The sequence below is a fragment of the Carassius carassius genome, chromosome 21, assembly GCF_963082965.1.
Source record: "Carassius carassius chromosome 21, fCarCar2.1, whole genome shotgun sequence".
Taxonomy (NCBI): domain Eukaryota; kingdom Metazoa; phylum Chordata; class Actinopteri; order Cypriniformes; family Cyprinidae; genus Carassius; species Carassius carassius.
This window is the reverse complement of record NC_081775.1, coordinates 16161441-16178126: the sequence shown is the minus strand read 5'-3', so window position 1 is coordinate 16178126 and position 16686 is coordinate 16161441. Positions and strand designations below refer to the sequence as shown.

Genomic DNA, 16686 nt, shown 5'->3' with positions numbered 1-16686 from the left:
TGTTGAAACAGTTAAGTGAGGAGGGGAAAAATAAGTTGTTGATGCTGTACAATAAAGTGTGCGAGGAAGGGAAATTACCAAAGAGCTGGAAGGAGGCAATTATTGTTCCGATAAGAAAACCTGGAAAAGAAGCTAGTAAACCAACAAGTTTAAAGACCTATTGCCCTGACATCTCATGTCTGTAAATTAACGGAACGTATGATAAATGAGAGACTAATGTATATTATGGAAAAAAGAGGTATGGTGGTTGAATGTCAAAGTGGGTTTAGAAGAGGTAGGAATACTATGCATGCAATATTGTGTTTGGAAGATAACATAAGAAAAGCTCAAGTAAATAAAGAGACAACAGTGGCAGTATTTTTCGATGTGGAAAAAGCATATGATATGCTATGGAGAGAGGGATTAATGATTAAATTGTATAATATGGGAATTAGAGGAAATTTTCTTAATTGGATTAAGGATTTCCTGGAAGGAAGAACAATTCAGGTTAAAATAGGGGCAGACATGTCAAATGAACATGTTGTAGAGAATGGAACACCTCAGGGGAGTGTTGTAAGTCCCACATTATTTTCAGTAATGATTAATGATATATATGTAAATATACCAATAGGTATGGGAAGATCACTGTTTGCGGAACAGAGAAAACTAAAGTGATGTTTTTTACAGGGAAGAAAATTAAGGAAAATATTCATATAAAACTATATGGAAGTAATTTAGAGAGAGTTAAAACATTCTGGTTTTTAGGATTACAATTTGACACAAGGTTAACATGGGTAGAACATATTAGGAATGTAGAAGATAAATGTAACAAAGTAATAAATATAATGAGATGTTTAACAGGACTAGAATGGGGAACAGACTATAAGTCACTGAAATATATATTTTAAAGTTTAATAAGATCAAGGATGGATTATGGAAGTGTGGCATATGGATCAGCAACCACATCTGTACTTCGGAGGCTTGATGTAATACAGGCTAAAGCACTGAGATTATGTTTAGGAGCAGTTAAAACATCACCAGTGTGTGCTCTACAGGTGGAAGCGGGAGAAATGCCATTGAACATTCGACGTAAACAATTGCTAGTAAATTATTGGGTAAATCTAAAAGGACACGGAGATAGTCATCCAACTAAAAGAACATTGGGAAAGGGAGAGAGCACAAAAGTTTAGTTTTGGGTGGATAGGAGATGAGGCAGCGAGAGAATTGGGGGTATATGAAAAGGAATTCTGCCCAACAGTAACATGGCCTGATACACCGGTATGGAAGCTAGAAACAATGGAAGTTGATTTTAAGTTACTTCGAGTCAAAGCAGTAAGTAATAGTACAGACCTGGCAGCGGAATTTTATAGAGATATAGATTTTAAATATAAAGAGTATGTTCAGATTTATACAGATGGATCAAAGGATCCAGAAACAGGAAAGGCTGGATCTGCAGTTTACATTTTTAATCAAAGAGGTGAGATAAGCAGACGAACAACAAATGATCTGAGTGTGTATGCAGTTGAATTATACGCTATTATGATAGCATTAGAATGGATTGAGGAAAACAAAATTAAAAAAGCTTTGATTGGAAGTGATTCAGTGTCAGCTTTATACAGTCTCATGACTGGTATATCTAATAGCCATCAGGATTTACTGTATTCAATATTGATAATGTACACAAGGATGAAGGAAAAATGCTATGAGATTCAACTGACGTGGATTCCTGCACATATTGGCATTGTGGGTAATGAGAGAGTGGACAAGTTAGCTAAACAAGCTGTGAAAAAAGAGAATATTGAAGTAAATATTAAGTTGTCAAAGTCTGAAGGAAAGAGTATAGTATGGAAAGAAGCCATTAGAGAATGGCAAAATCAGTGGGACAGGGAAACTAAAGGGAGACATTTGTATGCTATTCAAAATAAAGGGTTGTGAAGAATAGGGGAGGGAATAGAAAAGAAGAAATAGTTATGACAAGATTAAGGATAGGTCATAGTAATCTGAATAGCACATTATACATTATAAGAAAGCACCCAACTGGTTTTTGTGGTTGTTGTCAGGTTGCAGAAACTATAGAGCATGTGTTGTTGAGTTGCAAACAATATGAAGAACAGAGGAAAAATATGATGGAAGAGTTGGGAAAAGTTGGAATAATAGGGACAGGAATGAGGGAAATACTGCAAAGTGAGGAGAATGAACAAAGCAGAGGAAATATTTTATTTTATTTATCAAGAACAGGTCTGATGAGAAGAATACGATGTAAATGGGTATTAAAGGAAAATAAATCTGGAAGATGGCGGTAGTGCAACAATAATGGATGCAAGCTGCCGATAAACCCTAAAGAAGAAGAAGAAGAAGTAGTTTAAAATGGTCATGTGGTGTGCAGTGGCAATGAATTTAGGGCTATAGTATAACGTGTTACATCACAGGTGTAGAAATGCCTTCAACCAAGACGCCTGCAGGTTATACATGAGGTCTGAAAACTGTTCCGTCTTGACTTGGTAATACATGAACGCTAATAACAAATCATGTAGGGATCACTTGGACCCTCTGTCGTGAACATTGCACAAGAGCACATGCGCTAGTTAAAAAGTAATGCGAACAGAGCACGACGAGGACGGCAGCTCAAAATGTCTGGGAAAGACTTTGAATCGCTAGAGAAGCTTCTGGAGACATGTGTACCTGAGGCTGAACTCAGAGAAGTCCGAAGACTGCTGTTCGGAAAACAACTGAAGTAAGTCACAACCGCGCATTCACTAGAGACGAAGACTACACACCACAAAGCTCAGTTATATGACTGGAGAGAGCTGCAGCACACACACAGATAACAGATGACTCATTTTATTTGAACATGCTGTACAGTGAAACTAGGTAACTTAGCCTAAATCTGAAATAGTTGAGGAGGTTAACAGGTTCAAGCGGGTAAGTTAGCTCTTGTCCAATTGTAAGAGAGCTCTTATAGAAGTTCATTTTCGTAACTACATTTAAGTTGAAATTGAGTAAATGATTTATGGTGGACTTTGGCCACAAAGGGGTCTCTCTCTGGGAATGTCGTTCGCCTGACCGAACCCGGAAAACAGGTCTCATCGCTTCCGCTTGTCAGGGAACGTGCTAACAGCCGTAATAATAGCGATATCTATGGACTTTCAAGATAATCATTTAAACTAGCTATAGCAGTTTTTATTGTTGACGTTTTATTTAATTTTTTTTATATATAAATGTTAGTGAAAAGAATAAAAATAAAAAACGTTTAGATGTCATTCTGCATGTCATGGACGTTGGTTATGATAATCGTTGGTATCTACTTTGACGGCATCTTGACGTGCTCTAACTTTATATGACGATGTAATCCCCATAGATGTCCCATGAATAGAAACAAGTAGGCCTAACCTTTTCCTTGGTTTAATTTATGCATTTTCTTAAATAAAAAAAGGATTTCCTCTGGCCAGACGAACCAGCAGTTTATTTGTTCGTGCTGCAGATTGCAAATTGATCTATAATAAATTTGTGTGATTATAGACGTTGAGTGTTTGACATTTAAAATTATAATGCCTTTCAGGGACCTAAACCTTCCTCAGAGTGCAAGAGATGCAGCAGAGGAGCAAGATTTTGATCTGAAGGGTTATGTGTTTGAGGCATCTCCAGAGCAGCTCAGACCACCCAGAACCGTCCGCGTGGGACTCATTCAGAACAAGATAGTCCTTCCCACTGATGCTCCTGTACTTGAACAGGTGAGAGAACAAAGAACACAGTGCATATAAGGGCCAGCTGGCATATTTTGGCTATGATAGGCCCATATGTACATATACTAAAAGAAATTCCATACGTGTATTATCCATTTGAGTTATTCACACTTCTGGCTCAGTATTCTCATTTTGCTTTCACAGATCACAGCTCTGCACAAGCGCGTGGGGGAGATGGTGGCAGTGGCGGCCATGTGTGGGGTCAATATTGTGTGCTTCCAGGAAGCCTGGAGTGAGTACACACAAACACATGCATCTAACTCTCTTTCCTCTGAATTCATCAATCTCCATCTGTAGCAGGAATATATACAGCTCTCGGGTGTCATATGAAGTTTATGGCATCTAGTTTGTTTATTGGTCAACCTTGTTGTTGCGGGGTGTTTTAATTAATCAGACAACACTTAACAATATTAACAAGCAAAACTTTTCAAGGTATTTTTATATTACGTAATTTTTCACTAAAATTTAATTATTTATTTATTATTTATTTTCACAATAGTCCTAGTTTAACATCCTGTTAGGTTTGAAATTATATGAATGTATGCAGTTCAAAATGTGTGTGTATATATATGGAAATCAAATGATTTAGAAATGGTATTAAATAAATTGTTATACATTAGTGGTGTCAAATGTGTATACTGTATATATAAATACACACAGATACATGTATATATTTAAGAATAATATGTAATGTAATGTACATTTATATGATATAAATCATATATACATGTAAATATTTCATAAATATATACAAGTGTGTCTGTGTGTATATATATATATATATATATATATATATATATATACACACACACACACAGCACACAAACTTTTTTCTTGGATGTTATTAATCACTTTGACTGCCCTATTATATATGTAATACATTACAATTTCTGAGCAATTTAATGTTTAAGTATTAATGATTACTAATCTTTCAGTTTTTTACAGTGGTGTAATTACTCTATCAATCAATATAATATGATTAAAATAGACATGCATCATATTTTTTTAATTAATTTAAAGCAATTTCTAAAATATTTTTAAGTGAAGAATAGCTGAAGAATAGCATGTCACACATCTATATAGAGTCACAAATGTTAGTTTTTTCTGTTTCCATTTCCTGTTGTTCTTTACTGAGTTTATTTATGAGCATATGGATCGGAAGACCTCCTTCTTGACCTACAGTGACGTAACATGCCCGTGAAGACATCAGCAGAATCTGGTTTACATCAGCAGAGCGCAGCAGGACGGTAGTGACGAAGTTTCAGCTGCGCTCGCAGTTTGTCTGTTTGTGTTGGCCGTGGCATGCTGTGGGGGTGCAAGCTGATGAAAGGGAGTCTCATGCTCCAATTATAAACTCTCCAGGCATCCCAAAGGTCATTCAGTCCCTCTGGGTTTCAACAGGTCTCTTTGCCCAGGCTTCAACATCCTTAACCACCCCACGTAAACCTTTGACCCCTGAGCTCTGACTTCCTGTGTTTCCATGCAAATCTACGACGCATCTTTGCTTTGATAGTATTGATTTAAAAATGCGTGTAAACAAATAATAATTTCGTTCTGCTCTAAACAAAACAACAACTGCCAATGAAAAATAAGACCATAAACTTATCCACTATACTCCTCATCCTCCCTCTCAGCAAGCAAAACAAAGTTTTATTGGACACCAAGGAGAGTCAATTTCGATAGTTTGAACTCTCATAAATAAAAATCAGTCTTGGTAAGAATAAATTCATTCAGGGAAAGCATTATTTTTTTTTCCTGTGTTCTCCATCCATAGCAATGCCTTTTGCATTTTGCACACGAGAGAGGGAGCCCTGGACAGAGTTTGCCGAATCGGCCGAGGATGGGCTCACCACACACTTTTGTATTCAGGTAAGAGTTAAATAAATGAATAATATTTAACCTCAGTCCAAACTCAAGACGAGGCTGTGTGTTAGCAAGGACTGAATGGTTTGATTCCCTTGTGCCCATTGCAGAGGGAGTTCATTTTAATATAGGGCATGTTTTTTAACTGGTGCAGTGCTGTGCAGCTGCTTTGACGCTGGTGATTTGTTAATGGATGTAGCAGGAGGTTAAGCCCACAGAGGGGATGGGGACATACTGACCACGTCAAGAGCCACAGGCCGATGAGCACTGCGGCACGTAACTGTGGAATTTTCTGACACTGAACTCTGAGGAATTACATGGCCTTTGACCGTTTACAGAGAAACTGCAACTATGCTTTCGCAAATATGTCCTTCATTGATATTTCTAGAACCAACAAGCGCTGTATTATTTATTTAAGCACTGCTTGGTCTTTCCTGTTCAGTGTCATTTTTCATCATGCAGATTCTTCAAGACCACTAGAGATTATACACAAATGTCTAGGTTTATTCATTTCTTCAAAATTAAACAGTTCATCCTACATAAAATGATTTGAATATACCTCTTCTGTGATGACCGTTTTTAATTTCTAAATAAAGATACATTTTAATGTTTTGGAGAAGTAAAGTGGTAGGGTGATGCAAATCGTCTGATATCATGTAGAAAGTAAATGAATGAAATTCTAATATGAAATAATATCAATAATAACAAACTGTAAATAATATTATATGATGAAAATTTATATTCACTAAATAAAACTTCTATCTGTTTTTTTTTTCATTTTGTTTTTGAACATAAATTAAAAATTTCATTATTATACAAATTTGATGAATAAAAAGAAAAAAAAAACATTTGAAAAAGAAAACTATATTAAGTAGTTTGTTTTTATTATAAATGTTAAGATAGTTTTTCAAAACTCATGGCTTTTTAATATTTGAAAACATTTCATCCAGCAAATCAGCCTCATGTTGTGCGAACATCATTCAAAATAAAAAGGAAATATAAAACAGGAATTTAGACCCTCATCTCTGTGTCAAGGTCAGTAAACCTCCTAAAATATCCGATAATTTGGGTTTTTTACAGCAAGGCAAAGTTAGCTTTGGTTAAAAATGTCATGTGCTGCTTGTGTTCTTTACTTCTTAATGCAGTCGTTACATCTAATTCTGATACTACATGTGCTTGATTTTCATTTTGTAGCTGGCCAAAAAATACAACATGGTGGTGGTGTCTCCCATTTTGGAGAGAGATGAGATCCACGGTGGAACATTGTGGAACACTGCAGTGGTGGTGTCCAATAATGGCAATGTTCTAGGCAAATCACGGAAGAATCACATTCCCCGCGTTGGAGACTTTAACGAGGTCGGTGTCACCCTCTGCATAACAGTCAAACAACTGTCAGTGTGAAAGAACACAGCTACAGTCACACTCTATGTTTAGGTTAATAGAGAGTCATCACTTGCTTACATTAAGTTACATGAGTTAATTAAGCTGTAAATTAAATATTGATACAGTACAGTCCAGTTTAAGACCGTGAAAAAGCTTTTGCATTTGTAAAATAAAAATAAAAAACATACAAATTAAGATTAGGTACTGTATTCAAATATACATTAGCGGTCAACCATTTAGATTAATGAGGAAAAAATTATCTATTTTAAAAATTATATATTTTGTGTGTTTTTGAAAGAAGTCTCTTATGGTTACCAGGGCTGCATTTATATGATTAAAATACAGTAAAACAGTAATAATGTTTATTCCTGTCATGGCAAAGCTAAATATTAATCAGCCATTATTTCAGTTTTTAGTGTCACATGAGTTTTCAGAAATCATTCTAATATGCTGATTTTGTGCTCCGTTAGTATCTGTTATTTTTGGTACTCGGTTATTAACAATGGTTCTTCTTATCAGTGTTGAAAACTATTTTTGCTGCTTAATATTTTATTTGTGGAAATCATGATACATTTTATTTAATGAATATAGAGCTCAAAAGAACAGCATTTATTTGAAATATTTTGCAACATTATAATTGTCTTTACTGTCCTTTGCTAAATTAATAATCTTATCCAAATTTTTGAATAACATAAATTGATAGTAATAAGAAATGTTTCATGAGCAGTAAATCAGCATATTGAATGCTTTCTGAGAGATCATGTGACACTGAAGACTGGAGTTATGGCTGCTGAAAATTCAGCTTCGTCATCACAGGAATAAATTTCTTTTTAAAGTATTTTCAATAGAAAAAAAAATATTTCACAATATTACTGTTTTATTTTTGATCAAATAAATCTAGCCTTAGTGAGCGCAAGATATTGTTTTCAAAAACATTACAAAAATCTGAATTTAAAATGATTCCAAACCTTGGATCTCTACTGTATTATACAATAATTATGAACCATGAACATCAATATTTGCTTTTGCTTGACTGACAGCAACACTCAAGCTGCACGAACTCCACTAGTTTGTGTAAAACCTGAATATCATGTTCTCCAGAATTCTTGATCCAGAGCGTCTTGAGCTCCAGTGGAAACCAGAACTCCTGAACTTCTGAACAAAGTTACATAATTACTTATTTGAATAGTGACCTAGAAATAGTGCTTATTCTGACATATCTGTTATTCATTTTAGGTCGTTACAATGTATTGTTTTTCAGAATCTTAAAACTTTATTTTCAGGTTTAAGTTACCAAAAACAAAAAAACAACACCACATTTTTGAACCCCTCTGTTTGAACCCCTGTGTACACATAGCTATCTGTATTTTGTGCCACCACATGGGCATTTATGTATCTTAGTGGATAGCTGTTGTTCAGTGCAACCACCATAGACATTCTTGTTATCAGAGATTTCCTGCATGTTAGGTGTCATTTTTCAGGTTAAACGTGTTTGTGTGTGTGTGTTTATGTGGTTTATGAGGACACAAATTTGTATAAAGACATGTGTATGACAGGTATTACAATGAGAATGTAATTTATGAGGACATTTTCAGTGTCCCTGTAATTCAAAAGGCTTATAAATCATTCAGAATGGGTTTGTTTGTTTTTATCTAAAAATGCACAAAGTTTCTTCTAAGGGGAAGGTTTAGGTGTAGGGCGATAGAAAATATGGTTTGTACAGTAGAAAAACCATTATGCCTATAGAGAATCCTCATAAACCATAAAAACCAACGCGTGTATCTGCAATACTTGATCTTTGGGCCGTCTAAGTGGTTGATTTCTCCCCAGCTGCGCTGTTTATCAGTTTCCTGTTGTGCCTTTGATCCATTCCACATTGTTATACTGATCAGTTCAGGAAATGTGCCCACTCTCTTTTCCTGTTTTAGGGGACCAGCAGGAACCAGATGGCAGAAGATGGCTCAATTCTGTTTTTTTCAGTAAAATTAAGGAGAATTTTGCTGCCATCTATGCTGATACATATCAGTGTTGGAAAGGTTTACACAGAAACTCTTCTGAGAATCCAGCTCAGCCCTGCGTGAATTTCCATGATGCAGCAGTTGCATGAATTTACACTAACATCACAAACTATGGCCACAATTTAAAACACTGCATAATGTATATAATGTCTTCATCTTCTCAAAAGTAGATGCACAGATATCACATAGGCCGATGATAATCTATAACCACCTTTCCACTGTTCCAACAAACAGATTTAGTCAAAATTGTTCTGAAGAAGCCATTTATTACTCTCTCCTTATTCACCATGTTAAAATGAATGAAAAAGATCACCAAAAGTTCTTTAATAGTTCTAAAATAATTATTTCAGGCATTATTATTCATTATCCAGCAATGCTTAGTATAAAAGTATCTGCCATTCTCACCTTACACTGAAAGTTTCAATTATTCATTTTCAAAAGAATATTCTGTCAGTCACAAAAATTGTAAATTAAAATGGTTTTGCCTAAGCCATTTTCTGATAAAAGATCATTTCAAACCTAGTCACATTAGCTGTTGGTGAAGGTGATCATGTGTAGTTCAAAACTAACGTGCTACTGATATTCCTGTGTTTAACTCTTTTGTACAATTTTTCAATAAATAAAATATAGAAATAAAAAACATTAGAAATATCCCCACTACTAAAGCACAGACTGATCGTATATTAAATCAGCAATATATCAATCACAATTTTATTACATTAGCACTTTTATTACTGCATGGCCAATCAAATTCAAATTCTGGAAATATCTGTTGTATAAACAAAAGAATAAAACCTTTGCAACACACATAAAACCCTCAGTTATCAGTGCCCTTTTGCTACATAATCTAGCGAGCTCACATTATCCTCCTCTCTGCTCAGTACATTAACTCATTTAGATCTGTCCATATGGCAAATATGGGTGTATGTGGGAACTTTTATGGCAATAACCTTTTGATGCATGTCATCCACTACAGTGCAAAGGTCTTTTTTTAACCATTCAAGATGTGAAGTTACATCCAGGCTACTATGGGTGGCCTTGCCCATAATTTTTTATGATGGCGGTCTTGTTAATGTTGTTTAATTTATGGCGACATCAGTTCAAAATTCCTGTTCTTAATGTTGTAGCCCATGTGGGATATTAAGTACTATCTTTTACTGCAACAAGAAAAGTAGTAGATCTTAAAGGGATAGTTCAATAAAAAATTACTTTTTGGTTTTTTTCATTGGAACAGATTTAAAGAAATTACATCACTTGCTCATCAGTGGATCCTCTGTAGTGAATGGGTACCGTCAGAATGAGAGTCCAATATGGCTGCATGTTTTAATAAACAAATCCATCCGAGATGTTTTTAACTTAAAAATGTTGCCTCTGGCCAAAATATGAGATGTTTTAAACTTAAAATGCCTCAATAATGGATTTGTTTCTTATGAATATGCAACTTTTCTCTTCGTAAGACATTAATTGATGGACTTGAGTCATGTGGATCGTTAGTGTATTATTATGTTCTTATCAGTTTGGACTCTCATTCTGACGGCACCCGTTCACTGCAAAGGATCCATTGGTAAGAAAGTGATGTGATACTAAGTTTCTCCAAATCTGTTGCTATGAAGAAATAAACTCATCTACATCTTTGATGGCCATTTTTTGGGTAAATTCTTTACTGTAAACTCTCATAATTTTGGTTTGAAAAGCTCAAACTCAAACTTGATTAAAAATGTAACTATATCCTTCTCCAGTCAACATATTACATGGAAGGGAACACGGGTCACCCTGTATTCCAGACACAGTTTGGAAAGATTGCTGTTAACATCTGCTACGGCCGACACCATCCTCTCAACTGGTTAATGTACAGCATACATGGGGCTGAGATCATCTTTAACCCTTCGGCCACAGTTGGATTGCTCAGGTATCATGTTATATACCTGTTTTATTGGAATAACGCAGAGCCTGTATTCCATCATGCTGATGCTGTTTTGTGTTACAGTGAACCAATGTGGCCGATTGAGGCCAGAAATGCTGCCATCGCAAACCACTGCTTCACCTGTGCCATCAACCGTGTGGGAACAGTATGTGCCACCTGTTCTCCAATAAGTGTGCCAAAAAAAATATTTCAACATGCTTAAAAATCACATAAATTATCCAATAGCTGCTCTTGATTCTAAAACATACACAGAGATTTCTCAGGAAATTTCCTGCTTGCCCCAACTATGCACTGTTTATACTGTGATAATATGACAACAACAACTAAGGTAAACTATATATATAACTAATATGATTAGATAAGCACACGCTAAATCATTTAAACAGGATTATAAGCCAAACTGCAAATAATGTTACAGATGAAAAAAACAAATTGAGTGCTTGCTTTTTTTCTGTGGCTCTGTGGAGTCTGGTCTCTGTTAGTGGTTATAATGTCTTAGAGGGATGACTTTTATTCTAAGAGATAGATACAGTAAACCAATTATCTTTAAACTGGCTTAAATTGGAGTTATTTCGACAGTCTGTTATGCAGTGCCCATGTGCCTCACATATGAAATGTGTTCAGATAGGTGTTTTCTTCTGCCCTCTACTGCTGATTTCTGGGTATTATTGAGCCTTGATATAGATCTGTCTTTTCCAGGAGTATTTCAAGAATGAGTTCACATCTGGAGATGGAAAGAAAGGTATTTATCCATTTATTGTGAGCATGTGCATATATTTGCGTAAGTAAACTTGTTTTCTCTTGTTTGTGACTTGAACGAAAGTTAAGGCCAAAAGGTCCTTTAGTCATATATATGTACGTTTGGTGTCAGTACGAATTTTATTTTTTATTTTTAAAGAAATTAATTCTTGATTTCTGTTCATCCAGGAATTCAGAAAAACAAATATAATTGCTTCTGTAAAAAAAATATATATATATATTTTCAACATTGATAAAAATACAAATGTTTCTTTATTGGCAAATCATGCATAATAGAATGATAATGAAGAATTATGTGACACTGACAGCTTTGTCACCACAGGAAAAAATGACATTTTTACATGTAATACAGTACATTAAAAAATTATATTGTAAATTGTAACAACATTTCACAATTGTACTGTTTTTACTGTAGTTTTAATTTAAACGTAATTAAAGAAAAAAAAACCATACCTACCCCAAACTTTTGAACAGTGTACATTATAGGATTCCTTGTCTTCCATAAGTCAAGCAAACAGATAGCCATCCCCAAAAGTCATGCCATTGGTTGAGCCAGTGTTTAACCACAAATTGGTTACTTACAGATTGCATATTAAGATGAATATGTATATGAATATCCCAGAAAATTGGGATATATTTCACTTAATGAACCTAAAAAGGTCTGAGTGTAATGGAGAAATTTCTCATAAGTCATTCATACAGCAGATGGCACTAAAATTAAATATGGGTCAAAACCTACAGATCATTCCCATCTGTATACATATTTGAGTCCACCTGAGATTGTCCATGAGCTTAATGTCTCTGTGTCAGCATATAAAGTATCAGCGTATCTGTCTGTCAATCTAGTACCTGTATCGGTGGCGGGCTGAGGACAAGGGAACTTGTTCACAGGTGTCGTGTTCCTAAAGCTCGAGTCTGTCAGGCTCTGTTCTCGCTTTCAGCCCTCATTACTGTTGCATAAACCTTTAACCTGAATGCAAAATCCCCCTTTGCTGTTTTACATGTGAAGCCTCTATGTAACATGACTAGGGTCACACAGACATAAGCCACAAACATATATGAGGGGCATTTGTCCATGAATAGGGTACAAAATACGGTCGAACTTATTTAAAAAACAGAAAAAAAGAAGGAACAACAAATGATCAGTGAAATTAGGTGCTCAATCTTCAGAAAATTTTGAAAATAAGCCTCAGGTGATGCAACTAGATATGATATGAGGTTTGATTTTACAATTCTTTTTCTGTGAGGTTCACATGTTTTGCAACCCTGTTAAAACATAAATAAATACAGTGACATGGCATTGATGAAAATGGACTGATAAAATGTTAAAACAAACAAAATACTTCATGTCAGGATGGATGTTTTGACATCCAATGTTTTTCACAAGACTTATATTATTTACAAAACTCTTACACAAATCCAAACTGATCACAACTTTAACACCTCTAGTCATTCTTTCAAAATCTGATCTCATGCTTCCATTACAAATACAAATATTTTTGACCACTCAAACATTGTTCAGAACATAAGATTATTGTAATATATATTGAGAACATTTGATTTAACATTGTGATCTTCTTTCAATTAAGTACTTCTACCAATCAATTCATTCAAGAGCAAACAATGCAACATACATATTTCTAATCCTTTTAGTTTTTTTGCTTAAATAATTACAGTAATACAGGCAATAATTGTCAAATTAATTGTCAAAAGGTATGATGGCTGGAACGTCCAGATGATATAATCTGGCAAATGTGGACGGCGAGGCCCAGCCGGCCGCCGCAAAGATCTGTGCAATAGACACAACGCTAAACCATGCCCAAGAAGAGTGGTGCAGCCACCGAAGCATATAAAGAGTTGTTCCAACTGCCTAAATGGGGCAGAATGCTCAATATAATTATCAATATAATATCCTTAATGCTCTGACGGGGCAGAGTAAGTTTAACTTCTGGTCATTCTCCAAAGGAGGAAGTGCCAATAGCCACTTTACCGATGCTAACTCCAGTAAAAGAACAGTGTGTAGCATCAGGGAACGAAGTTTAATGGATTGTAGATCTCAAATTGAGCAAAATCAAATGTAGGCATTGTGATGGAACGAGGCAGATTAAGCCTCCTAGACCCCTTCAGAAAGCGAACAACCAAATTGTTCCTGCCCACCGACTGGCCAGCTAAAGGACTGTGATAGGCTGCTATGGCTACTACATAGACCTTGAGCATGGAAGGGGAACGGTCCTTGTTGAACAGCTCTTGCAGGAAGGACAATATCAGAGATATGTCACAGGAAGCTGGGTCTTCACTGCAGGTCATGCACCAGGAAGACTGTAAAACGGAGCTCTATCTTGAGAGAGTCAATTGTAGGGCAATCAGTGGAAAAGCATAAAGGAAGAGGTTGGGCCACGACTTGCCCAATGTGTCCGTGTCCTTTGAGAAATAAGTCGGGCAATGAGAGTTGTCTTTTGAGGTGAAGAGGTCGACCTCTGCCTTGCCAAAAATCTCAGAGATTTTCTGAACCGTCTGCGGGGCCGCGGTACTAAAGGGGCCGCATACAAAGCAGGCCCAACTGTAGCACCGCAGATGCAGATTCCATGAGTCTCAGTATCTTCAGAAATATCTTGAGGGGTCAAGAGTTTGAAAAGAGGCTGCAAGCTGCTGTATAGCCAGTGCACATTCTCGCATGCCCGATGCCCTCATTTGGGCCGAGTCGAAAACTGCTTCCATGGAATGCTATCCGCTGGCTGATAGACAAAGCACTCTTGGCAAAATTGACCCTGAGCCCCAGGCATTCTAAATAGCTGAGGAGAAGGGACCTGTGAGATATTATCTCATCCTCCGACTGGGCTAAGACAAGCCAGTCATTGAGGTAATTCAGAATGTGGATTCCCATCTGTTTCAGAGGTGAAAGAGTCCATGCACTTCGTTAAAGTATGGGTAGCCAGGGACAGCCCGAATGGGAGAATGTGTATTGATATGCCAATCTCTCCAAGGCGAATCTCAAGAATCGTATGTGATGGGTGGTTATCTGGATGTGAAAGTACACATCTTTCAGATCCATGGAGAAAAACCAGGACCCTTGGGCACTCTTGTGAGAGAATCTGCTTCAAAATGGTCATCCTTGAACAGCCATTTCATAAGGGCGTGCTCTAACACCACCAGGCTGGCCATGGACCTGCCTTTCGCATGGACTGTCGTTTTGGTGGGATGTAAATCCAGGTCAGTCACACTGTGCAGCTCCTTAAAGCTGCGAGGTGTGGGCCGGACTCATCCATGCTCTTGAGTAGAGCCCTGTGCTGTTTTCCTTAAACCCGCTCCCGCTGAATGTATGACCAGGGCTGCCTGCTCCTGCAACCTATGTGTTCCACTCCCGCCCGAAATGTTTGTGTACACTCCTGTCCGCTCCCGCGGACTTTATCTCAGAGCTTGTGAAAAATGTAAACAAATAGGTACTAATCTCATCCAAGTTAACATCCAAAATAACAGATTTTAAACATGATTGCATTTAAATAATATTAAGTAACCAATGCTAAACCAAAGCAACGACCATGAAAGAACATTTTTTTTATAAGCGTTATAAAACATTAACCGTTAAAACAAAACTGCAACTAGCGGCACCTCAGTTTATAAACGCAGGCTAGGCCTACTGCATACATGCACCAAACGACTGACAAGGAAATAACTTTACCATTAAATAAATAAACAGAGAACTTTGAAAATACGCTAGATATCATTTTAACAAAATAAATACAAAATAGATAAAGCAAAATAGAATGCGTTAAAAAAATCTCACAGATTTCACATTCACAATAGCTTGCTTAACAGGCTGTTGCAAAAAAGAAAATAAATTATATATAGTGTATTTGCAACAAAGCAGCTCCGCTTTGAATTGTAAACCTAGGCTTCTTTGGGCTTATTACTTTATTTTAAAATATATTCAAATAGAATTTTTTTTTTAAATTGTATAGAAAAAAGCTATTTTAAATAGTAAAAACAGGAATATTGTGAGATATTATTACAATATTTTTGATCAAATAAATGCAGCCTTGGCAAGCATATAAGACTTTTTTTGTAAAAACATTAATAAAGTCTAACAGTACACAAACTTAAAATGGTAGTGTGCATTTTGTGTATGATTTCTAGTTTGTGTCATCCGTAGCGCACCATGACTTTGGCCATTTTTATGGCTCCAGCTATGTAGCTGCACCCGACGGCAGCAGATCCCCAGGATTATCCAGAACCCGTGATGGCCTGCTGGTGACAGAGATGGACTTGAATCTAAATCGCCAAGTTGCAGACAAATGGAATTTCAAGGTGGGCATAAAAAAAAAAAAAAAAACTAAGTTCCACTTTATATTTCATCAGATAGAGAGGTTAGATAGTCAATTGTCTCTGGTAGCATCTGCGTGCCATTCACATGTGTGAATCTCTCCATAGATGACTGGGAGGTATGAAATGTATGCAGAGGAGCTCAAAAAAGCCATCCAGCATGACTTCAAACCCAATATTGTTAAGGAGTGAGCTTATCAGGAAAACATGAGTGCCAAAAGCCATTGAGAGGAACCACACTTTTATCGGAAAGACATGCTTGGCACATGCAGGAGAAACACATTATGTATTAGAATAAGTCATTGTACCTCTACTTGAATTTCACAAAATAACCTTTATAATTTATCGGTTAATTTTTACGGTCAATAAATGGAAGGATGCATTTGAATAAAATACAAATCCAACTTTATTAATTTCTGAAATGCAACTATATATATTTCATAAAAATAAAGTTTGCCATATGAACATTCCTCATGTTCATTAAAAAAAAAAGCACAAGCAGATGTAATTGGACATCTGATGTCTTAAAAATCAAAGAAATAACAACAAAGGACCATTTAACCTGAATGATCAAAGATTAAATAACATAATTATGGCTGGTGGAACAACATGTGCAAGCATTTCATATGTCAGCCGTTGTGTCACAAACCATCGACGACTGAACCATTTGAGCCACTGAGCAGGCGTAGTGTGTTAA

General features: G+C 36.1%; 1 protein-coding gene across 1 annotated transcript; it reads left to right on the top strand.

The window, feature by feature from the left end:
* The first annotated feature begins 2423 nt into the window (after positions 1–2423).
* upb1 (ureidopropionase, beta) lies at positions 2424–16398 on the top strand. Its single transcript, XM_059503493.1, has 10 exons — positions 2424–2713; positions 3539–3710; positions 3867–3954; positions 5497–5591; positions 6780–6941; positions 10726–10895; positions 10974–11055; positions 11610–11652; positions 15820–15974; positions 16098–16398. Exons 1-10 carry the CDS (start codon positions 2610–2612, stop codon positions 16179–16181), a joined length of 1155 nt encoding a protein of 384 aa, XP_059359476.1. The 5' UTR covers positions 2424–2609; the 3' UTR covers positions 16182–16398.
* Positions 16399–16686: the final 288 nt, after the last annotated feature.